General features: G+C 40.3%; 2 protein-coding genes and 2 non-coding genes across 4 annotated transcripts; all 4 read left to right on the top strand.

Moving 5' to 3' along the window:
• The first annotated feature begins 4,985 nt into the window (after positions 1-4,985).
• Positions 4,986-5,056, top strand: trnag-gcc (transfer RNA glycine (anticodon GCC)). The gene has a single exon. It is a non-coding gene; the product is annotated as a tRNA-Gly (tRNA).
• A 64-nt stretch (positions 5,057-5,120) lies between these two features.
• Positions 5,121-5,191, top strand: trnag-gcc (transfer RNA glycine (anticodon GCC)). Its single transcript has one exon. It is a non-coding gene; the product is annotated as a tRNA-Gly (tRNA).
• Positions 5,192-17,993: 12,802 nt separating this feature from the next.
• npy7r (neuropeptide Y receptor Y7) lies at positions 17,994-19,213 on the top strand. The gene has a single exon (XM_085905728.1). It carries the CDS (start codon positions 17,994-17,996, stop codon positions 19,107-19,109), a length of 1,116 nt encoding a protein of 371 aa, XP_085761854.1. The 3' UTR covers positions 19,110-19,213.
• A 3,626-nt stretch (positions 19,214-22,839) lies between these two features.
• prelid1a (PRELI domain containing 1a) lies at positions 22,840-25,693 on the top strand. The gene is made up of 6 exons (XM_085904243.1): positions 22,840-23,002; positions 23,366-23,485; positions 23,621-23,846; positions 24,413-24,526; positions 24,663-24,741; positions 25,207-25,693. Exons 2-6 carry the CDS (start codon positions 23,394-23,396, stop codon positions 25,326-25,328), a joined length of 633 nt encoding a protein of 210 aa, XP_085760369.1. The 5' UTR covers positions 22,840-23,002; positions 23,366-23,393; the 3' UTR covers positions 25,329-25,693.
• Positions 25,694-25,714: the final 21 nt, after the last annotated feature.

Raw genomic sequence — 25,714 nt, 5'->3', positions numbered from 1 at the left:
ATAAAGTGTTTGATTAATACAGTGTATAATGTGCACGGCACAAAGATGCTCAATATTTATAATTCACATTATGTCAAACGAATCTTTAGATACGTCAGCTCGTACCAACTGCACAAATTAGGAAAACTTTAATTCAATGTATGCATAACTGTTTACGCATACACAGTGTCACTTGAGTGCACTTGCAGAGGAATGACTCAAGAATGCAATTATTTCCTCTGCCGCTCGAGCACAAGGCAGAGATGTCTTTTAATTACATTTTGTTGACTAGTTTGCATGATGATGCAAGAATTTCACAAAAATGACACATTGTGTAGAGCTGACAACAAATGACAGAAATCTATTTTTCACCTTTTGCTGTCACAGTCCCCTTGGAGGGATCATTTGCAACTGTACGGAGCTGCACCTGGAATGGAACAGGTCAGGATTGTTAGGCCTTAGCACAGTTGGATCAAACAAAACATGAAACCTATCATGAATCCAAAATAAATATATCAGCAGGGATTTAGCCTGTAACATAAATTTGATGAATTGGATTGAAATATCGCTTACAGTAGCTTAGATATGCAGAACTTTATTGCAAAATGACAAACTCACTTTACTGTATAGGGCACTATGTAGTTAGACTGGGAGTGATTCCAAACTTTGTCAGTAGAGACGGCCGTACACCGACTGACACAGCTGAAACGGACTTAACTGTTCCCGAGCGTGCAAGTTCGGCAACTTGTTTTAATGAGTCGCCCGCTAATTATCCGACGTTCAAAAATTTCAATTGCCAGCGTTGCATCGTCATGGACTTTTTCTTGCTGCTCTCAGTCTCTTCTCAAATACATTGTATTCCTAACCGTAAACCTTGAGAGTAGCGGCGATAAGAGCCTTTGATTGATAAAAGAAGGACTAGCTTTATATTGAGCGCAACTTCATTATTGCGGGAGGGCAACAGGTGGATAGTGGAGGAGATTGATGGGCCAAGCCCTCTGGCCGCTGCCATTGATCTCAGAGCTGAAGAAGGGCAATGATTTGCCTCTTGGCTCTTTGAAAAAAAAAGTGATGTCATCGACATTGAAGAAAAACGTTTGAGAAAACTCAGCGCTTCTTAGGTGAGGAGCTGAGCTGCCGTCAAACAGGCTTATTATAACACAGTGTTTCATAAATCTCTGTCACTTTAGGTTACCTTATATATCACTTTTCAGGAAATCCTAACTTCCTGAATGCTATTGATTTTATATAGCAAAAACATGAACATAAAAATCATAGATATAGTTTTATTAACTTTTTCATAAATGTTCCAGCCCTTGGGTTACGTGGCATACATCAAGACAGTATTCCATTTCTTGCCAAATACCTTTAAAATGCTATCCAAAATCTCGTTTAACACGTCTCTACGAACTCATTGTTACCCAACCTTAAGACCCAAAATGCCTTCTCCTTTTCAATGAATGGCGCTTTACACACAGAAGGAAGCGCTTATGACTCCATTACATTCCAGCGCTAGTGTTTTGTCTTTGAAGAATACGGAGCTCATTTGCCCTGCACATTGTCTTCACGTTGCAAGTTAATGATGAGAGACCTTTCAGGTGAAAGAATTCATTAACTTGCAGCACAGATAATATTTGATATAATGGCTCCCTAAATTGAAAACATCAGGAGCCGGTGGAACAATAATTTCATTAGTGTCGTCCATCTAGCCTTTCTGAGTTGACACTGTATCCATTTCTTTGCGGCAATTAACTCAGTTTGTGGAAACAGAAAATTTTTGGTCCAATTTGCAACTAATGAAGCAGACCAAAAAATGATCACCTGATTACTGCGACTTGATCGTCTTTATCCATGTGATGTAACTGAGCCACATATATGCGGCTGAAGGCATCACGTCAAACAGCAGTAATTTTCACATTTCCATAAAATACATACACAACTTTATCGCTTCAGCAAACGTGGCACTGTTGTGGTATGCAATGAGATTGAAATTAAACAAGCGTGACAGAGAGCAAGTGTGCCAAAAGCAACCCATTAGTCATCACAACAAAAAGAAAACATATCTGAGATGCAGGAGAAAAAAAATGGAAATGGAGGGAAAAAAAATCCCATCAGTGAATGACAGCACACATAATGACATAAAGTAGACAGACAGGAGTGTGATTAATATAAATGTGAAATGATGAAGATGACTCATTAAATGTGAAAGTTTTCCTTCGCACACTGTAGTTGTTTTCATCATAACTAAAAATTGAAATATTCGAGAGCCGTCTGCTCATTTGTTGGCACGACAAGGATCCCCCCCCCCCAACCACAAAGCACTCCACTGTCTACAGGGTAGGCACATATTTCTTTCTGGCCTTCTTTGAGACCGAAGCATTCAGTCTTTTGCTACTCGGGGTTTCAGAGCACTGGCTCATTGGCTGCACTGCAATCATCAAATCTTGCTAATTGTGTTCTTGATTCGCAAAGCTTGCATTCCAGCCTTCTTTGCTCTCTCAGAATTTGTATGCAGGAACGCTTTGAAATGTGCATTTGCCATGATGGTACGGCAGAATTCACAGAGTTCGGGTAAGCCGGACAGAAATAGATGGATGGAATATTTTCAAACTCTAATGACATGCGACAGTGTGTTGGGCCCGAAAACCAATCGCTTGCAGGGAGGAAAATTGCCTCTGGAAATGCACTGGTTGGAAAAAACATGATTTGAATAGGGGAGAACATGCCAGTTACTTTGAACCATCCACAAGTATGTTGGAAAAAGGCCGCTGGACAAATTACACACCTTCCTGAAGAACTCAGAAATATTAACGAGAATAAATTGGAGATTTCTGTGACAAAATGTTTACAAGTATTCTTACTTTTGCATTAGAGAACATTTCACTTTACTCCAGTAGAGAAATTGAATCACATGTACTTTTTTTTTTTATGTAATGAGATGGGTAAATATTCTTGAATGTTCTGAACATATGTTTCCATACTAGCGTCATCTTGAGCCCAATAATCTCATTCAATTCCATAATTTATACAAATCAGTTGAAATTGACTCAATGGCACCTCAGCTGGTAGATGAAAGTAGCACACCCCAGTTTCCAGAAATTAGTAGCCCGATATGTCATGTTTTACCACAACTACCTTCACCATCTTGACTTGAGCGTTACCGTTCTTTTTTCACAGATAGCTTTGATTGTCTATTTGAAATCGATAAAGCTCTTGCTTGGACGTAAGAACATAATCCATATGACTATACACAAATAGAAGGCTGATTACAAGACACCCTGTGGAATATTGTCAGAGATTGATTGACTTGATTTGAGCATCATTTTGTCATAAGCGTCCCGCCTCAACTATAGCTAAAGCCTTTATGGTGGAGCTCGCCCTCTGAAGCGCCCTTCTATTTTCCTCCAGCTTCTACTGCGTGTTCCATACACTCCACATGACTTTCTCCATCTCCTCTTCCCACTCTGTCTGTGAGTGCTCCAGAGGCCTAGTCATCATGCAGGATCTGATGGAGAGGTCATAATTCCCCGCTGATACCGGCCAGAGGGGAATCATTGAAGCAGCTCTTGGTGAAGCAGCTTTTGATGCTTTTCTTTTTTCTTTTCTTTTTTTTTTATTGCGCAGCGAGAAATCAAAGTCTATGAATACTATGATGTTATTCAACAAGCGCTTCAAATACTTAGGCAAGAGTACTACACATGTGAAGAAGGTGGAGTAAATTCATTGTTCGACTCGCAGGTCTGCTTGTCAAACAACTAGAGAATGTTTACACGGGCTTGGACATTTCCTGGTCCTCGTCTTGACCGTGCATACTTATTGTCTATCTGGATCGCACATGATGTTTTCATTTCCAGCCGCACTTTTTGCGTCCCTGACAAGACGTTGATTGACTTTATTTGATATTTGACCACAAATCCATAATATTTGATTGATATCTAAGCTATAAAACACTGCCATCGTTGTACACATCAAAGCACGCATGACTTCCATCTGCAAACATCATTACGTATGTACAACGGCATACTGTCAACAGCCATTACGGAGGGGCACATGCATTCTTATCTGCTAAGTGTTCTGCAGAGCGCACCTTTATGTGGTATCCATCTTGTCTTTGTGTCTGTGAATCCCACAGATGAAGTCATCGTTCCTCAGGCGCCGCACTGCCTCTTTTAGCTGTTTCTGCAGAACAAATGATGAAGTGTCACAACAAAGAACGCATGCCTCGTTCACTCAAGTCAAGTGAAAGCGCAAATCTGATGCTGAAAATGTCCGTCTTTTTATGGTTGTCGCTTTGTTTGATGTGTTTCGAAAAAAGCCTAATCTCGATTGAGCCAATGTTTACACAAATCACAAGCACAAAAGGTTTTTTCAAATGGTTGTTTTCAACCCTCTACTTGTACTGTTATGTCAGTAATACAAAAGGATGTTTTGGTGAGCTTGTTTTGAGCAAATGGGAAATATTTGCCAACGCAACAGCATGAGGGAAATGTCAAAATTAAACACAATCTGTTCAATGCAGCTTAATGACTTTCAAGAAATCTTGTGGGAGGCTGGGATTTTGATGCCTGACCATTAGAGATGGGAATCTTCACCATCAAAGCGATACGATACACATCTCGGTACACTGCCAATGATAAGATGCGATTCTCCCATCTCCTGCGATACAGTACGATTTAATTTGAAAACAATGCGATCCAGTGCGATACGATACGATGCAACTGCATCTTACAGGTCGTATTGATTTTCTGATCCATATCGGTGAATTTTCCCAACTCTACTGGCCGTACTACAACCTACTGATCCTCCTTTTACCCAGTTTACTGAAGAGGACACAGTGAAAACCTGACTTTTAACAAGTTTTAAAAGTCATACCCAAGTGTTGCTGCAAGAACCTAATCAACAAGTGACTAAAAGTTAAGATAGCCATTTTATGCAAAGAATGTAGAGGTTCATAGGGTTAAATGTTCAGACGGCCTTGTATGGCTTGCCTGTGCAATGTTGCGCAAGCATTGGTGGTTCAGTGGTAGAATTCTCGCCTGCCACGCGGGAGGCCCGGGTTCGATTCCCGGCCAATGCACACTTTTTTCCACTGGAATGGAAATATTTTGGTTTCTATGGCTTGCTTGTGCATATTGATGCAAGCATTGGTGGTTCAGTGGTAGAATTCTCGCCTGCCACGCGGGAGGCCCGGGTTCGATTCCCGGCCAATGCACAGCTGCTTTTTCACTAGAATGAGAATCTTCCTTAATTTTAGTATATGATATGGCAACCAGATGAAAAGATCTACCACATTTTAACACCCATTCAATTTAAAGGTTCGGTTACTTAACTTGCACATTTTTGCAACATAACATTGGAACAGTAGCCAGAACACATGGAATAGTAGCCAACTGCTGCTTCACTGTTCTGAGGCCATGGATTTGAACCTGACATCTGGTAAAAGTAGAAAATGTGCTGAGTAGAGTACAGATGTCTGTTAAGTCTTTCGTGTAACCATATCCAATGTGCTCTCTCTTCTTGCTTGAGGAGCTTAATAGTAAGCTTTGCAGACAGGCTTTGTCGTGTCTTTCGGCTTGCCCTGGCTGTTGACAGCGGAGCCAAAATGATTCCAGATTTCACTGCATGCTTCTTGTTTCTCCAGGAGCAGCACGCTTAGGGAGTGAGACAGGCGCAACCCACTGTAGCCGCAGAAGAAATGGAGAACTGTTCTTAAAGTGACAGAACTAAAAAATGGCATCATTTTATTTTTGACGGAAAGGTATCACAATATATTTCTAGTCCCAGTATACCGCGTAACTCCACAACAGGAAGCTGGCGGCCATATTTTAACTTTCCTGCTACACCATCATATTTACTTATGAAAATACAGTTCTGATACAGTATTTGAATTATTGTGCAAGTGTACGTCATGATGGTAGTGGGTTATCTAACCCTTTCCAAAAGAGGCTTGGCTCAGTGATTCACAACCAGGGTATTTTGGCACACTAGTGTGTCGTGTAAGATCATCAGGCGTGCTACGTAATAGAAGAATGTTAATGTTTATTTATTTAAACTTAACATTTATTTATTTAAACTTAACATAATAGACACTTGTTTCGTGCCGGATATTCTTTGTTTAAAAATAAAATAGATTCGGTTTACTGGGGGACAACATGCTGTTTCTATTTACACAAATATTAAAAAAAAAAAAAGGGTAGAAAAATAAAAAAGGTTAAGTTTGAGCTGTATTTTTAATGTCGTGATACCACAATATTTTTGCTCATTGTTATCATGCCATCAGCATTAAATATCAGGCCAGAGCTAGTGTCCAAATTATTACAACCTGTAGCGGTTTTTGGCACAGGCAACATGGGAAGCTTCCCGGGGTGGCATTTCAATATTTGTCATATCACAGTGTGAAGAATTGGCAATTTAACACCCTCTTCAGCTGCAGGTCAAGCGAACTAGCCTGAGGCTAGTGTGGAGTTTCCGGGTTAACGTGAAAAGTCAGTGAGCAATTGGCTAATGCAGCATTATCGTAACCAATTAGAGCCAATGTTTTATTTAAATTTATAACTCATGAAGAGATGTTTTGTAAAAGAGTTAAATTGTGGTCTGTCAAGCTCTATTGAAATTGCAGTTACAAAATGTTGGACCATGTACCGTTCTAAAAAAACGTCAGGGGGTGGGGGGGGTCTTGGAAATAGTCTCGCCCAGGGAGTAATTCAGTGTAGAACCGCCACTGCATACAGCAGAGTAAATAATAGCTTTTGGAGATGTCAGCTTTGTGGTCAACAGGCCCGTGTCTTACACTTTGTGAGCCAATTTTGCTCGAGTATAATGAAAATTTTGGGGACATTTTTGTTTTTCTGATGTGACTCAAAAAAAAAAAGCAACAGTTGCCTGGTTAAAATGATCACTGTGATGCCGTGGATTTACCTTAACGTTCCTAATCCAAGTCCTCCTTTGCAGGCCTGACTTGGTACTTTGTTACTTTACCATGCTCGTTGGTTTGCTGTTCAACTCCTTAAAGGCAATGCATATATCCATAAATACATTTTTGTCGTAATAAACTGTACATGTTTGAAAACATCTGTCTGACACAGGAATACCGACATACATTTTTATTTTTTATATACTTTTAAAAATCCTTCATGGGGGAATTCATGTCAAACTGTCCTGTGTGTTGGTGCGGTGACGTATTTAGACTGCGTGATCTCAGTGTCTCTACACTAATTAAATGAAAAGAAATAATAAGACAAATAAAAACAATCAAAACCGTTAATCCGGCCGTCGCGGTGCTTATCTTTCCCGTGGACATCAGCAGAAATACGGGAAACGCAAAAGCGCAGATTTTAAAGGGAAAGTGTCAAAATATTCAAGTAGGGGAACACGCAACAAAAAAAAAATTATATTCCACTTATTCACATTAAAGAATGCATTTAAAAAAAAATACGCCTGGTAATCACCATTTAACAAATCGGTTTTGCGTAATTATTGATAATTAAATCAAATAAAATTGTAATGACTTTAATACAAAGTTTTTTTCAAACGTTTACCATACCCATTTGTGTTGCACACATACACACGCACAGAACTACATCACACAACAGAGACAAAAATCTGTGGATATGTGAATCTGCATGCAGGGACCGCACCGCGAGTTTGCCACAGGCGACTGTAGTTTTAGGTTGTTATACGATTGTTCACCGTTAGATGGCAGCATTTACACCAGGTCTTATACTGCACGACACTACAATGTGATTACTATACCCATTAATTTTTCATGCTATGGAAGGAAATGTTGGACAAACACAGTGCTAAACAAGTAGAAAAAAAAGTTGAGTTGAAAAAATGCACAAACTGAATTCTTACACTTAATGCTAGCTTGCTGTTTAGCAGGTTTGTGGGTGCGTGTGCGTGTGTATGCGTGCATCTAATTTCCTGTATTGATCTACTTGATAAACATAGTCACTTCATTCCACATCAACAATTGAATACGTGCTTTCTGCATGTAATTATGTTCATTTCAATGTAACAGTGGTCATCAATAACATCACTCTAACTCCTTACTAGTAGTATAAAACCTTCAAAGCACTATTATTTAATTATAGAAACAATATTTTGTTTAAAAGACTTGGGAGTACAGTATATAACAATTGTCTGGAAGTGGTGTTAAAAAAAAATTAAGTTATGCTTTGACTTAAAAACACTTATTGTTGAAACTTTTATAAGTGAAGAAAGTATTTGGATTAGGACCTGCAGTCTGCCAGTTGTTTTGTAAAATCCAAATAACAAAGTACACATCTATCCTGTTCTATGCTGTGTCCAAGCTGACGTCCATGAATGTGTTTTGCTTGAACTACAACACAAGGACAAGAGCCCAGTTTTGCTGAATTTATATGTTGAGTCTCGCCATTGGACATTTAATTATCTGACTACTTGTGTTTTATTATAATTGTGGTTTTCCTCAGCCAGAGTTTGACAGTTTGGTTATTTAGGTCTTTGGCCACTATGGTGCGGAGCAGTTGAACATGAGAGGATGATCTTTTGCTCATAAAAGTTGACTTACTCGAGAACAAATGTCCCTACGCCCCATTTCTGAAATGATGACTATGCTCCTGCATGTAAGGATAATGAGATTATTTCTTCAACAGATTGTATTTTGCCACTGCGCAAACATAAAAGTCATTAGAAAAGTCATTGTGATTCATTGTAAGACCAGAAATTCTCACGGGAGTCTTTTGAGGGCAACTATAACAATGCAAACAGCCTGAGTCTTTATTGACTTTTACTTGTGAAATTTACCCTTGCAAATCACTGAGGATAAAAACAGTAATGAATGTTCTAGGAGATTTTTTTATTTCAAGTAATACATTTCATAATAGCAGACATTTGCAGCTTTATACTGACTTGGAGTCACTGCCTTAATAAATAAGAGAAGCTTATCATCATCACAGTGTATGTAAAGTCAGTCACTCCTCCAGGATAATGGAGAAAGAATGAGAAACAGGAGGAGCACTTCAAGAGGTTGTTTGGAGATTTCCAGTCAACACCTGAGTTGTCTGATGCACCACCGACAGCTTCACACCGCGCTGTGGTACACCTATGCTACGGAGAATATTCTACTGGCGGCATCACCTGAGCTGACTGGATGGCCTGATTCTTTCAAGTTCAGATGGAGATCCCTCAGGAGACCATTTTGCTTCTCAGCAAAACATTCACACGCGCATAGAAATCATACAACTGCATTCCGTAATCCTGAGGCAATTCACAGAGGTTGGATGAAATTTGATCCGAGTATGATTCGGAATTCAATCCAGCCTTCCCATTGATCGTTTTCTTCTCGACCAATTACTGAAGGTCTTGGCCAATGACAAATTGAAAGACAGCATTGATATCGTCTGAAAGATGACTTGCTTTTTATTGGCCCAGCTTTAGAATGAAAGGACAAACAGTGAGGAAATGGAATCAAAGCATCCCACGCAATTGTTTACCCAGCATCTAATTAGAAAACTTCACACACAGTCGGTCCCTTTAATCAATTCTTTCTAATGAGTAAAGAACTAACGGCCCTCATCTGTCTTGGAAGTCGAGGCTGCACTGAGGTCACCCCCCCCCCCCCCCCCCCCCATTGACAGTTGCATGAGAAGCCTGATTGACATTTCTACATTTCCATTTCCTCAGTCATTATCCACAAGGCCTACACTTCACACAGAAACAGAACTGGCCAAGCTGCGCTTGTGCCGGGTTTTGCGGCTGTGTGACGAAAAGACGTCACAAAAGATTACCGTAGCACACTCCAATCAGTTTCACCAAGCCCCGGAAAGTGAGAAAGCGAGATTAGATTAGATGTTAAGTATATACGTATGCAGCATCCGTGCTCTCGCTTTGGCTTTACACCAATTTTATAGCGGCCGTGGTGTAAAGTAAGAGGCAGCAAAAAGATTTAAAATCATCTATGTTGAGTGGATTGTTCTGCGTCAGCACTCTTTAAAAGCATAACTCAGAAGAATGAGATAGATCACAAAGTTGGTTTGCAGACAAGTCAAGCCAGGATATCTGTCAGCTTTGACTGCACATAGAGAGAGGTGAGCATGGCTCTTATAATTGAAAGAATAAATTGAGGTGGAAAGCCAGGGTGCCCCAATCAATATTAGACCTGCTCTTGTTGCTGAGGCAATCATTAATGTATCATCAAATACCACTTGCACGACACAAAGATCACCTGGAGTGATCAGTCTGCAAAGAAAAAGGCAACAGCTCAATGCTCTCGGTGATCTGGCATTCCGCTATCAAACTCTCGAGGCGTGATTTCACTTGGTGAAATGGCTCTCAAGCCGGTCAAAGTCTTTCGTTTTTTATGTCCAACTTCCATCGGTGGCATCGCCTTGTCTGAATTCTCATGAGTTAACGATCTACAGGTTTTAGGACTCATTAAAAGCACTGGGATTAAATGACTTCCTTTCCTTGTATGCAAGCTGAGAATGTTTGCTCATGGGTTTCATTTCATTTTGTTTCATCCGTTTAAGGTACTAATAAAACCGGGTCAGCGATGTGAATATCAAAATGTCATTCCACAATCACGCTGCTCTCAATGGCTATTAAATGCCTTCAGGCACAAAATGCATCATTGTTTCCCACAATTCTTTTGTTATTCCCCCCCCCCCCCATATTTTAATTTTAAAATGTTAAAGTTGCCTCATGTTTGTGACCGTAAACAAAAGAGCACTATGAAAATTTCGAAACAGTCTTCCATGTGTCTGCCTAGTGCCGGGACTAAAAATAGCAATACACGTATTTATGCAGAACTATTTTCAGTAGCTATGGGACTTAACTGCAATAGCTTTTAAGTATGTCCGTCTCTTGATGTACAGTACAAACAGTGACACAGCTTAAAAAGTCAGCGGCTCTTACTCACACGGCTAAAAATGGATTCACATTTGGGTGGTGACCTCTTTGTAGCAGGCTAGTCATGTTATGGGGAGCCAAAAAGCAAATGATTTTTAAAATGAGAATATTACATCAGTCTGCATTCATCTTTCCATTGAACCATAGCTTGCATTTCCACTTCGAGTCAGTCCCGCCTTCCTTCATGGTCCAACTGTGGAAACTCGTCGCATCACTTTAGACTGGTCTGATGTGACATCACATTTATGCAGGGTAATTTGGGTTGTTTATTGTGTTTGTTTGAAGGCCAAACTCAAAGGGATTACGATTGTTTTCCGAAAAGTAATCATTGGTTAGCCCATGGCACAGTGCACTTTTATTATGCCAGCAAAACAAATGTTGTCCCGGAGGCAGGTATTTTACCTTTAAGATATCCCAAGTGATGGCCTCAATACTTAGTTGAGACCAAGTCAAATTAAAATGTATGATAAATATATTAATAATTTGGACTGAATATTGCCTCTAAAGGGAGAATGTTGTATCACCAAAACAATTCAGACAATTTGTGTTTTCTTCGTTATCCCCTATCCAATTTTGTTTATTTTTGACTCTCCAAAGTAAAAAAGCAGTACAAAGTGCTAATGTAACAAACATCATAATCTGAAATAAGTATAAGATTGACACAAGGTAGGATGAATCTGTTTCAAAGATTAAGGCTGCATCGTCGTAAGCGTTCTGGCTTTGGATACTGACTGATTAATCTTGCACACATTTTAAATTATAATGATATTTTCTAGGAAAGCTGGAGAGTTGAGTTTTGCAGTAATAATCAATGGGGCTCGGGATAAAGGCATGCATCAGAGATCCCATTTTTCTTCTCAGCGAGAGAGAGAGACAGAGAGAGAGAGAGAGGGAGAGACGGAGAGAGAGACGGAGAGACGGAGAGACGAGAGAGACGAGAGAGACGGAGAGAGGAGAGAGAGAGAGAGAGAGAGAGAGAGGAGAGAGAGAGAGAGAGAGAGAGAGAGAGAGAGAGAGAGAGAGGAGAGAGAGAGAGAGAGAGAGAGAGAGAGAGAGAGAGAGAGAGAGAGAGAGAGAGAGAGAGAGAGAGAGAGGAGAGAGAGAGAGAGAGAGAGAGAGAGAGAGAGAGAGAGAGAGAGAGAGAGAGAGAGAGAGAGAGAGGAGAGGAGAGAGAGAGAGAGAGAGAGAGAGAGAGAGAGAGAGAGAGCGGAGAGAGAGAGAGAGAGAGAGGAGAGAGAGAGAGAGAGAGAGAGAGAGAGAGAGAGAGAGAGAGAGAGAGAGAGAGAGACATGGGCAGACTCTGGCAATGTTCTTAAGGTAAAAAACACTTCATTTAGTTGTTTGAAATTTGGATGAAATATGAAATTTACCTTTAATGTAATGCCCAGTTTTTTAGCTTTGTCTGCTGTATAGTCAGAAAGAAACTTGGCACCAGGAACTATAACTAAAACTTTGCATAGTGTTCCATGTCGTATGTAAGTCTGTTTTGCTGGCAGGCTACTCATCAAAACATTTTCACTTCATAAACCAGGTAATATTTCCTGGTGTTGAATACAATTACAAATGCCCACTTGGCATCAAAATAATATTATATGGTGCATGAAATGTGGGCTGCTTAAAACTTTGGAAATAACTTACTTGGATTTAATGTTCGTTCGTAGCTGGAGGTGAAGAGAACAAATGATGTGTCACACTCTCGCTGGTGACAAATTGTTTACTCTTCAGATAAGGTCGATGGGGAAAGGTTTGTAAAAGCTTTGGGCCCACGCGTCCACTCTCAGTAACCATTAAGAGAACTATGTCAAGTTGAAAGCATGATCGGCATACTAAACTTTCAGCTATGCAAAAGCCTTTATGAATGACTTACAAATGCCTCAATAATTGACACGTCATTTATAACAGATGAGGATCAGACCTCAAGCAAAATAAATTAACATATCATTTTGTCTAAAATTTGAAGTCAATGTGACTGAAATGAGGACTGGCCACCTGTTGTAAAGTGTTTGAGATTTTTTCAGCTGTTCCAAAGTTCTTCTCGGTGTTTTGCTTGTGAGTCACACAGAACTAGCTGTCCTGCCTGGAATTAAACTTAAAGATAAATGGCTTTTAAAATGATCTGGTCTTTTCATTTCTTTCCTGTACAATGATGAGCAGATAAGATGAAAAACTCATCACAAATGTGCAACCCTGCACAAATCTCCAATTGCTGGTTTGTGGGATGATGGAGAGTGTAGTCCCGCCTCGTACAGCACTTGGATGGATCTCATACATGTAATTGGCCGTGTCTCATACTTGATTGTGGACCTTATGGCTGCGCTTAATACACCGCTTCATATAAGTTCCGATGAGGACATTTCATACTTGGTTATTTGTCTCGTGTATCCAGTATAAATACCCAAAGCAAATAAATGGACGAAGGGAGCGCAACAACCATCAAGTACAAACAGATAAAAAATGACAGAAATGTTGAAGGGGGAAAAAATAAGAATCAGTCGTAACTTGTAAAATCTTGAAGCTTTGAATCCTTGATAATAAGGACGTGCCTGGTACTATATTTTATAAACATGGTCCCATCTGAAGCCTGATTGATCAGCCTCATTATTGCTGTTTTTGACCTCGTCCCGATACTTGCTGGTACCAACCTGCCTCAAGCTTGAGGGACCTTCCTCATTCTAGGTGGAATTGTCTCTTACACAATCTACTCGGCTCCGACTCGACACTGAGGACTTGGCTCAAATGTGATGGAACCGTCTCATAAACTTGATCATGAGGAGCTGCCATACATATAACTAATTGGCCTGCCTCATACCCGAGGTTGAAAACAGTCACGATTGTCTTCTCATACATGCGTCGGACTTGTCTGATACTTGATACTGCATCATCAATCAATTTAACATTTAATTTAGAGTTTAATTCATTATAGTCATCCTCGTCCCTTGAGGGGAAATTGAAGTCACACTCTTGACGTATACTGTGTGTCGCACACCACACAGAACCAGACCACATACATTCAGTCATGCAAAGAAAGATTTAGATTAAAAGGGGCAAGCAAAGAGTGCTGTTCCACTTGAGCTAGGGTAAGGACGTCTTTTCCAGTACATCTTCATGACAGTGTTTAACGGTGTGGAAAACTGAATATGAGGGCTTGCCGCCTACTTGATTAGGAGGACCAACCTAGAACTGCACTGCTGCAGTACAGCCAAACACGTGAGTGATGGAGCTACCTCCGTTCTTGCTGTTGTTGACCTCATGCCAGCCCGAGATAGTGTGGATCAGAATCATAATTAATGGTGCATAGTGGTCCCATACTTGAGTATTTTTTCTAATGTACTATATTGTGGACCAAACCTGATGTTGGATATTATGTAACTTGTGTAGGTATTGTGGAATTAAAAATGTCTTGTAAATTTGGCGCATCAAGGCTGAGGATGTCAACACCCTCATTTTCTTTGTAATGATATGCTCTGTGCAGCCCAACTAGTAAATGTTCTGATTAATGTTTTGTTTTTGTGGAATATGAAATCCATCTCAGCGGGCCGGTCATTTTCCCACTTCCTGTCAACTGAAAATGACATCATGGTTAACAGGTGTCGGGTCTCACCAGTTTTTGGAAGCTGAGCCGTGATTTGTTGTGACCTGAGACCTATCGCAATTGTGATGTCATTTTCAGTCAGCAGCAAGTAGTAAGATGGCCGCCCCTTAAGATGGATAGAAACGGGTGAATTTTGCTGCTTAAGTCATATTCCATAAACGCAATATTAATCAGAATGCCATCTTTAGACTATCCATCCATGCATTATCGCCTGCGTGCTGGAGCCTATCCGAGCACCCATCGGGCAGCAAGTGGGGGACACCATGAACTATGAGTTCATTGCGGCTTAGCTAATGTAATACAGTGTTTAACTTTCGCTTAAGTGTCTCTGTTGTGTGGACCCACGTGCTTGGAACGTGGTCAGTCTCACTATCTCGCGAACTGGCGTGTGTACTGGCGTGGGCCGTCAAATTCAATATTGTTTCGCTCTGTAGGCAGTTTGTTTGGTCACACAACAGAGACATTGTAGGCTTGTAGCCCAAATAACACAAAACACGTACAAATTCTGGGATGACACTTCTAGGGCAGTTTGCTAGCAAAGTGAATTCTGTAGTGGTAGCAGATCAATAGGTTGAGTTGTTGGGACCTGGAATTACTTGCAATTACGGTGCATAGCCACCGATGGAATGACGCCGCTCAGGATGGGGCGGACCAACTTTGACTGAGAGCCCGAGTGAACTTGTGTACAACCACAGTTAAACATGTGGATAACTTAGAAGCTGTTTAATGTTGATAGCTCAGCGGTTCACTACCCACAGTAACTATTCAGTCTTTTCAGCACTTAAAACAAATTCGTGGTTGTTGTTGTAATAACAATAAGGGGTTGGTGAGGGATCTCGTAAAAAAAACAAAAAAAACGGGGAAAAAGCAAAATATGAAAATATATTGGGGGGGGAAAAAGGGAAACATATTCACAAATCAGTGGGTAGCAAAGAGCTCATATGCAAGGGTCGACTGCAGTTTTAAGTAATATCATCAGTCACTTCTGAAAGGCAAACATATTTTAGTTGTGCTTAGACTGGTTCTTGCATCAACCTGTACTACAATGTGAGTAGGGCTAATATTCTTAAAAGAATTTGGAATAATATGCAGGACAAATGCAGTATCTCCATCCATCTATCCATCTATCCATCTATCCATCCATCCATCCATCCATCCATCCATCCATCCATCCATCCATCCATCCATCCATCCATCCATCCATCCATCCATCCATCCATCCATCCATTCTCTATGACATTTTTAAGTGAGTGCAAGTGAGCTTTTGGAAAAAATTACAGTGTGTGGTTATTTTATTTTATTTTTTTGCTTCAAACCCTTTGTTATTACGTTTGGATATTTAATCTGTTATACATGGATTGAAATTAAAATATTACGAGCACATATTTTGCACGCATTTACCTCATTCAGTAGCGTTTTGGTCATACAGTACGTTCAGTACTGTGCTGGTGCTGTGTGGCCCCTCAGTCGCACTGATGAGAAATAGCGCCCCCTATAGTTACCCTATATTAGGCCACAGGCACTTATAACAAATAAATGATAATACAATCTGCTCTTATTATATTTGTACAGAACTTGCCATATGTAATATGATTAAGAGTCCACGCCCCAAACGTTCTCGTCATAGTCGCCCCTGGGTTTAACTATTTGATGATGAGGACCTGCATGATACTTAATGAAGATGTCAGGTTCAGACTTGCTTCCCATTCGATGGCGCATGTTTGACGATTCACATTTAGTTCCGACCAGCCCAATACTTGATGTCGCGGTCCCGCCTTGTGGACGCAGCGCTGAGGCACCAAGATGCGCACCAGGCGTTCACAGCTTGGGAGGAGCTTGCCAGATTCCGGCTTGTTTCTTACCACTGTCGGATGCAGACGTGCTTTGGAGAGGTGATATCAAGCGAAAGGTGAGTCCACGCTCTTCGTGTGCTTTTAAACTTTGGAATGACGGCCGGTGGCATGAATCAATCCGTTAAAAGCGGCAATTGAAACTCTTCGGCATTGCTTGGTCAGCGTAACCTTAAATCAATTGTTTTCGGAAGGTGTAGATAATAATAATATTTTATTAAGAAAGAAAAAAAAAAGTCCAGATGAGGTTTCTATCGCGTTTTATTTGTGACTTAATTTGCACCAGTCGAACATGCGTAAAAGGACGTATTGGAAAACGTAATTGGATGGAGAGAAATTACGCATGGAATCTGGTATGGGGGCATTTTTTATAACATTATGAAATAACTGATAATTTTATGCAGGGGCTTCGCTCCAGCAGGTGCATTGGACAGATCAGCACATTGTTTGGACATCAAGGCTGATGAGAGCAGATCATCAGAAAGATGTGTTAACACGTTGTCGCTGTTTTGAAAAGTGTTCGTGTCGCCTGCAGCTTGCCCTCTTTGATACAAACATAATAGAGGACACACAAGACTGCATCCTCAAGTTATTGGATGCTACATTTCCTCTTCCGATTACATCATGAGTTTTCATTTAAACAAGCAAATATACCGCACATGCGATAACCCAAAATGGAAATAGCGTTACAGTTTACCTTGCGTAATACAGCCTTATCAAAATGTCAAACAAGCTGCATGTTTCTCTGAAACAAACCAGAAATTCTAAAGTGCTCCATAAAAGTAAACCAATCAGTAACATTGTTTTTTGCATATTTTTGTGCTGTTCATTTTTATAATGATAAATACCAAAAATGTGTTATTTTATTATTGAGGGGGGAAATAGTGCATCTGCTGATCTAATGGTGCAATAAAATGACTGACATCATCATTGTTTCCTGTAGCCTATAAACTGGCGAGGTTGATGTCAAAACATAAACATTAACAAGGCAGACAGTATCGTAAAAAAAAATAATAATAAAGGTAACACTATACAGTGGCAGGTCCGTGCATACAAAACATCTCATTTCCACCTGATTATGTCACGCTAAAGAGTATTTTTCATTTGGAGTGAAGGCAGGTGAAATTAAATGCAATTGCAGCAAGAGGTTTGAGAAGTGCTGATAACTGTGTAAATCATGCTGAAAACTATATACATACAGTATATGTTGGATTAAGTGGTTATGCAATAAAGGGGGTGGGGGAGTCAGAAAATATCCACCTTATTTACTTCATCATATCTGGATTGGAATGTTTGAGATTGTTTCATTTGAGAGCATTTTGCGCTGTGAGAGAAACAGCAATGGGATTCACTTGGAAACAAACAGCATGAGAGATGTTTGGGTGACCCACATTGAAATAAGCGAGGCTTAGGTTCACTTTCAGTTTGCGGAGTTTGAATCTGGAAGGCCACTGAGGGATTAGGACTAAAAATTGTCATTGTTTGTTCAGGATAAACACCCTGATGATTTGGATCGTGTCCTGAACATGAAGTCTTGTGCCATGCTGCATGGTTTCAGTGCAGTATAAATGACAGTAATTGGTATGGAGGAACAAATATGACTTCCCTTGTTGTCTCCTGTCCTAACCAGAAGCAAAGCGGGCCTGATTCCCTCTCAGGTGTTTGCATAACCTGGAGAAGAAATGAGCCCCCCAGGCACATCCAACAGCACAGGAGAATGGGAGCCTGATGAAACGGACATGTGGATTCTTCCCAACGGAAGCATGGATTTGAACCATCATGGTTTCCACACAGACATAACCAAGCACATCTGGGTGCAGATCACCCTCATCACGGCTTATTCCCTCATCATCCTGCTGGGGCTTCTCGGGAACGCGCTGGTCATCTACATGATCATCCGCTATAGGAATATGCGAACAGTCACCAACTTCTTCATAGCCAATTTGGCCCTTGCAGACTTGCTGGTGGACACTCTGTGCCTTCCTTTCACGCTGGTGTACACCCTGTTGGACGAGTGGAAGTTCGGCGCCGTGCTGTGCCACATGGTGCCCTTCGCCCAGGCCCTGAGCGTGCACGTGTCCATCCTGACCCTGACCGTCATCGCCTTGGAGCGTTACCGCTGCATCGTCTTCTACCTGGGCCAACGCCTCACGTGGCACTCCAGCTTCCTCATCATGGCTTTCACTTGGACTATCTCTGCGATCCTGGCGGCACCCTTGGCTATCTTCAGAGAGTACCGCTACGAAGAGATCCCCTCCATTAATCTGCACTTTGCCGTGTGCTCCGAGAAGTGGCCTCACGGGACCAGCAGGGACGGCGTCATCTACAGCCTCTCCATGCTGCTCCTACAGTACATTATCCCTCTAGCAATCATCAGCTATGCTTATATTTGCATCTGGGTCAAGCTGAAGAATCACATCAGCCCGTGTACTCGCAATGATGCCATCGCGCGCCGCAAAAAGACCACCAAGATGTTAGCTCTGGTAGTGGTTGTGTTTGCCATTTGCTGGCTGCCCTTCCATGTCTTTCAGCTGGCCAGCGATCTGGACCTGGTTCTCATGTTCAAGGAGTATAAACTGATATACACCGTGTTCCATATTGTGGCTATGTGTTCCACCTTTGCTAACCCGCTCCTCTACGGCTGGATGAATAAAAACTACCGGAATGGATTCTTAATGGTCTTCCGCTGTGAGGATAAACCGGATTCTTTCCACCCCGAGGGCTCCTTCAGGACTCGCTCGATGAGGCGGCTGACGCTCAACGGCCGTAACGGCGGACACCCGCCGACTGCTGTGTGAGATGCCGGGAGACATTTCCATATGTTGCGATTTTGCGGTACAAAGTAGGCATGGGCATTTCACCGACTTTACTTGATATTTTTTCAATGGGACCGGAGGATCAATCTCTCTCTGTGAATGTTCTGAACTCGTGTTTCCATGTCATCATTGTATCATGCCGTAGTTTGAGGTTCTGAGAGCCCGCCACATCAGTGCGCTGCAAATAAATGTGAATATCAAAGTCGATCATAAGTAAGTGTAAATCTGACAAAATTCTCCAATTTTCTGGGGTGGACAAAATGCTTCAAATGGTTCTTAAATCAACATTTAATATGGTTTACCATTTTGACCGCTTTAATACTCACATCATTGTGGTAAAGACCGTAGCTTGTGTTCCTCTCCACTTCATCTCTGCTCCATCCTGACAGCAGCGCTATCGTTACCGACGAGAGCGTCTAGTTCTCACTCTTGTCGGTTGTGCACATTTCTGTAGTCCTGATAAAAACTGTTTTCCTTTGACTTCTTCTACGCTTCACTTGGATAATAAGGCCATTTCATTTTGCCTCACTGCAGGCCAACTAGTTTGTTGTCCTGTATCAAGTCAGCAAATGTGTATAATAATGGTCCATTGCATGGGGGGGGCATTCGACACAATGATAAATTAAGCAATTCCATTTATTTGTAAGCATGTGAAGACTAAATAGCAACTGTTTTAAATCGCAGAAAACATTCAGAGATGTTGGGGGGGCGGGGCAGGAAATCTTTGGATCCATAATGGTAAATCCAGGCGTGGTTCACATTTTCACAAGACTACAAACTAATTGCTATTGAATTAACAATGCCTTTACTTTTTTTTTTTCTAGCGCATCAGTTTTTGAGATAGTGTCATTTTTGTTTTTTTAAGCTTAACTTGTAAAAGCCTGCACAATACCGATTTTACCATGTGTTGCTGAACCTAACCCTTAATTCAGAAATCTTTTTGAATGTCACTGTGTAAACATTTTATTGTATTATTTCTATTATTATTATTATAAGGTGAAAACCTGATGTGCAACAAAAAAAACAAAAAAACACGGACATCAGCCCAAAAAATAATCTAGACATTTTTACGTCTACTGCGGATTTAAAAAAAAGAACATTTTGTGACCATTTGGAGACCAATATAAACAATTGCAAAACAATAGTCAGAATTCCTTACAATAATTTAATTGATGACTCTGTCATTATGCCCTGGTACAAAGTCAGTCTTTTGACCTCAACGATCCAGCCGTGAATTTGTGTCTTGCTTTGTGTAAAGCAATTATTCCATTTGTGAATGTTCATAGTGAACCCAATGTATCTAAATGATGCTCATTCGTGTGTTCACTATTTGTGTAATCTGTACGTGTTTGTCATTAATGCAAATGACTTGTTGGTAAATAATGTACACTCAATTATGAAGTCAGCTGCGTTTGTTGAATAATGTGTACCTACTTCCTGTCTCGGAAGAAACCGTGTTCTTGTGATTACAAGGCTAATTTAAATTTTCTAAACAATTCTTTATTTGCAGAATATATTGCGGTGGCGTTTAGCACCATTTGAAAACGTCCACTAACAATTGTTGCTGCATCTCTGCTTTTGGAAATGAATTAGGTTGACCTGAAGACACTCCAGCTTAGATGCATCACCGTGGTTCCTTTTAACGGAAGCAAATAAACGGGATCACGTGGACAAAGTGCAACGAGGTGTCGAAGAGAATGTACGAGAGGGCTCTTAAAAGGGATTTCGATTAAGAACCTCTTTTCTATTTTAACTATTAGCTGCTAAACTGCATGTGCTTTGCTGGTTGTGTTTGATCAACAACACACCTTCCACCCAAAAGCCAAACCGGCACTTTGAAAATGTGACACCTTGTCCAACAGAAACCTCTGCTCACAGCTGTGTCCAGGAAGTGTGTCGGTAAATAGAATGGTGACAACACCTTGTGGACTTGGGCCTATGACCCCCATTCAAACAGGCAGTCAGAAAAGATGACTGTTTGCTGAGCTTAACAACTCCACCCATAAACTTCTAGACTGCTTTTTGAACAATGCAAATAAAACATTTGAAAAACAAACAGAACAATTGTGGCTTAAAATAAGTGTGTTTATATTTTCTTGCAAATAAAAATGCCTCTCGCCTGAGTAGGGATGGCTATACACCCACAGGATGGATTTCATGGTTGTGCCTACATATTTCTTTATGTTCCAGAGACTCACAAATAGAAACTGCTGTCTTTGACCTATAAGAGCTTATGGGGAAAAAAAACAACCAAAAAAAAAAAAAACAACCTTCCTCGCGTCTTCTATTAAATGTTTTTTCAGACGCTTTGAGCAATATAGTTGATGTGCAGAATTGGTTAGACATCTGTTCCCTTGTGGAAAACGCACAAATTTGATTCAAATAAAAAATGAGGATGATTTATGTACATTAAATTCACAATGTTCAATGAAGAATAATGCTGCGTTTTTACTGTTACATCACATTTGTGTCTCACAGTTCATTCTAAACAATCCTTAAGAACCAGAGAGCTTTTTTATTAGCTTAGTAGGCACAAACACACAAAAATCTTGATTACTATACTATCTGTCCATCCATTTTCTGTAACGCACATTTTATTTAGGCAAGGCAAGTCAGCTTTATATATTTCGTACAAGTCCCCCCACACACACACAAGCAAAGCCACATCACTTAAAACCATTTACAAACACAACAGTTAATGAGATTCAGAGAGAAAATGGTGCAGTCTCAAGGGTGACAACAATTCACAATAATATACGGTAGGTGTGTCAGCCTCTGCAACATTTTCTTTGATATTCTAAAAAAATATTTATACATTATTTTTATTATTATATCGTGGAGTCGTTTTTGAGTTGCGCTGTCGGATTCAAAACAATATGATGTTTCACCTTCCCAACTTACTATACAGCTATTAAAGTGCAGAAGGGTAATACAAGCTTAAACTTTGAGAGAATGCGCGCTCCTCCAGATTTGATAGGGAGCGCTCTCATTTCAGGATCGCTCAACCATAGTGCGTGCGTTTCATATGATAGAGCATAGTGCAGGCTTTAGTGAATGGGAGGATCTTATGAAGGTAAAGTGAGCAGCTGAGAGACTTTAGGCATATGCCCCCTATGAGGAGAATCCGTTTGGAAAATGGATGGATGATATCCCAGTAAAGTTGGCAACCCTTAAATTGGCTAAACTTTTGCCTTTTAAAAAAAGACAGCTAGGAAAAGTCATGTCTACAGCATTTGTAAAAGAAAAAATGAAATATGTTAAATGTGTTCACGGTTTATTCGATTTTTCTATTTCCTAAAATATATAATTATTGTTTAATTGATTGAGTTAGTGCAGTCATATAACTAGTTATTTTAATCAATTGTTAAATGTATAATTATTTATTGGTGAAACATTTCAATTAACCAATTCCAAGGAATAAACAACTCTTGATAATGTGACTCTGGGCATGGGGTAAAGGTTTTATTTATTTATTTTTTAAATAAAAATTCGCGGACGACTTGCAATTTCACGCATATGAAATACAGTTGCAACATTTTACAAGAAAAAACACAAATCAATTAAATCCAAATAAATGAACAAAAAAAACATACTCTAAATTTGCCGATTGTTAAGTTGCAATGCCTAAACGTCCTGTTAGTAAATGACTAAGTAGATGAACGTAAAGTTGTTGGAGTTAGTGCAGTCCTTTGCTACCCTCAAGTGGTTCAACGAAGATATCGCAGATTCACGTTGACCAGAAATGACGTCACGGTGTGACCTTCCATTTCGTCCGTGCGGCTTTTAGCGTTGTGCACACGGATAACTACACTCTAATGGGAGTTAGAAGAAACAAAAATGAATATACTTGTCCTATGAAGATCTTTTCCATACAGGTATTACTTATAGTTCTGTGATCATACGCTTGGTATGAGACCGAACGTCATTCTCGAACAGTTCATTCATTATTTTCTGTATGCTAAGCTAGCGCGTGCTAACAACGCTAACGTGCGGACGTGACACATGACAGCTACAATATTCGAGAGAGAGAGAGAAATTATCTTATTCTTATTATTTTCTATGATGAAATTCCTGTGTAGGTATTTTAACTCTGATCTCAAATGCTGTAGCTAGTCATAACGGTTTGGGGGCGAAGTGTAGTATAGCCATTTAATTGTTCTCAAATGAGCCATCATTTATTTTAAATGCTGGAACAATTTTTTATTTCTTTCAATCCACTTGACGTTCTCTCTCCGCAGGTTGTTTCCATACTAAATAGGGGGAACAATGGTCAAGTATTTCTGCTGCGCAGGCTTGCTGAAAAGCTCCTGGGACCAAGTTTGCGTTGCTTTCTGGCAACGGTATCCAAACCCCTACAGGTGAGGTCAAAGTCTTGACCAATTTCTTAAATTCACATTTTACATCTTTTTTTCTCTTGAAACATTTTCAGTTATTACTCTAAAATGTGTTGTATTTGTGAAGCTTATGTTGTGCTCTTTTTGTTTGCCTTTCAGTACCCACGTTCTGACTGAAGACATCATTTTCCGAGAGGTGACTCCAAGCAACTGCCTCATTTCCAGACGTCTTCTGACCAAAACAAGCCGCTCTCCACGCTGGATGGAGCGCTATCTTCCAAAACACATGGCCAGTTGCGCGTATATCGTGGAAGACTCAATTGTGGATCCTCAGAAAAGAACGATGACCACGCTGACCTGGAACATCAGCCACGCTCGTCTTATGGTATGACAACCAAAGAATTGGCACACTATCAATTAAGACCACGGTTGGATATACAGTACTGTATTTATGGATTTAATCGGCCAGCGGATTCATCCTTTCATATCAGCTCTTTTCAAAAATGCAAAAAATTAGCTTATTTAAAAAATTTTAAAAAGCAGCTGATTACTGTTTTTGTTGCTTTTATTTCACGTGGACACGACAAAATAGAGTAAAACTTCGACATTTGGAAATTCACCTCCCTAAAAAAAAGGAAATTTTTTGCTGATATTTTTCTCTTTTGTAAAGTTAAATCTTATAACTCCTCTTTGTTCGTATAAGCACAAAGGGACCTAAAAAAGCCTTTTTTAATTCATTATATTTTTATTAATTGGCCTATTAATTGGTTATCAGAATCTTACTCTGCCAAATAACAAAATCATCCTAAAAAAATCCTTATCAGTCAGGCACTATTTGTTTGTGAAGTTACTCTTGGTGCAACCTCCCTGACCAGTTTTCTTCATCAGCCTTGTTTACATCTAACTGAAAATGACCTCACTTTGCCTATGCTCTTTTCTCTTTGCCCCCAGTCTGTGAAAGAGCGATGTGAATATCGAATAAACCCTGAGAATGGCAGCTGGACGGAGATAAAGAGAGAGGCTTGGATCTCTTCCAATGTGTATGGACTCTCGAGAGCTGTTCAAGTAAGTAAACCAAACCGTACCAACCAACACAGAGAACAAGTCGTATTGCTCATATTCGCTTGGAGAATATTTGGCATTCGAACGGCTAAAATAAAGCTGTCCGCTCTTTCTTAATTATTTGCTTGTCTCTATGCAGGAATTCGGCCTTGCCAGGTTTAAGAAGAGTGTTACTAAGACCATGAAGGGTTTTGAATACGTGCTGGCCAGAATGCAAGGTATGAAGCGCATTTATTGGGTTGCTCCTACTTTTGGTACTTTATTGTTAATCATTGAGGAAAAATGAAGAAAAGTCCAAATGTATTCTCAGGAAGTACTTTCGATTGCCGACTTGTCAGTCTTCTTTTTATCTAGCAGTGTATGCAAAACATTTGCACAAAGCACGAGTTGTGTAACGGTGTTCTAAAATGGGACAGTTTGATAAGAGGGGATCAAAATAGTCTCTGCTGAATACAAGTTGACAACCTTTTTACAGGTGTATTTCAGTCAACTGAAGTTGATTTATTTCAATGGTTCAATTCCAAAAGTGAAACTCTTTGAACCGATTCATGAAACATAAACTATAATTGACTAATTGAGAAGCACCCCCGCCCCATCATCCCCACACCTGGTTCCCACCGTGTACCAAATCTGCCTGAATCTGATGACACAGTTCATTCTCATCTGAATTGTTTGTTGTGCAGGTGAAACACCATCAAAGAGTTTGGCAGAAGCAGCGACAGAGCGTGCAAGAGAGACAGCACTAGCAGCTAAAGAGAAAGCCAAAGACTTGGCCTCACAGGCACAGAAGAAACAATACGTCTGATGATTCCTTCACCTCGGATTTTGGGGACACTTGAAACTCTCCTCAGTGCAGTGATGCATTTTGTGGAGACTGAGTTTATAAAATATAAAATGCCTCTGTGAGGAAGCAACCCACCGATGCTGCAGGTGAACCACGTAAAAGCCTGAGCGTAACCTCCTCCAGCCCATTCGTACCTGCGTCAGTCATCCTGATTATGTTCCTCTCCACATCAGGTCGCGCACACACACACAAAGTGCTTAAATGTGACAGAAAACTGTTCCTTTCGCCTTCATGCAACCTCCACATTCATCATGTTTGCGTTTACTATTGCTTTGTAATATACAGCTTGTTTCGGTCAACATTTCACAATTAAATATTTGATGCAGCTTTATCGAGTACAATTTTTA

This window comes from Syngnathus leptorhynchus, chromosome 2 (genome assembly GCF_054491065.1).
Source record: "Syngnathus leptorhynchus isolate UIUO chromosome 2, UIUO_Slep, whole genome shotgun sequence".
Classification (NCBI taxonomy): Eukaryota; Metazoa; Chordata; class Actinopteri; order Syngnathiformes; family Syngnathidae; genus Syngnathus; species Syngnathus leptorhynchus.
The sequence above is the reverse complement of the archived record's forward strand: the minus strand, read 5'-3'. Positions and strand labels throughout refer to the sequence as shown.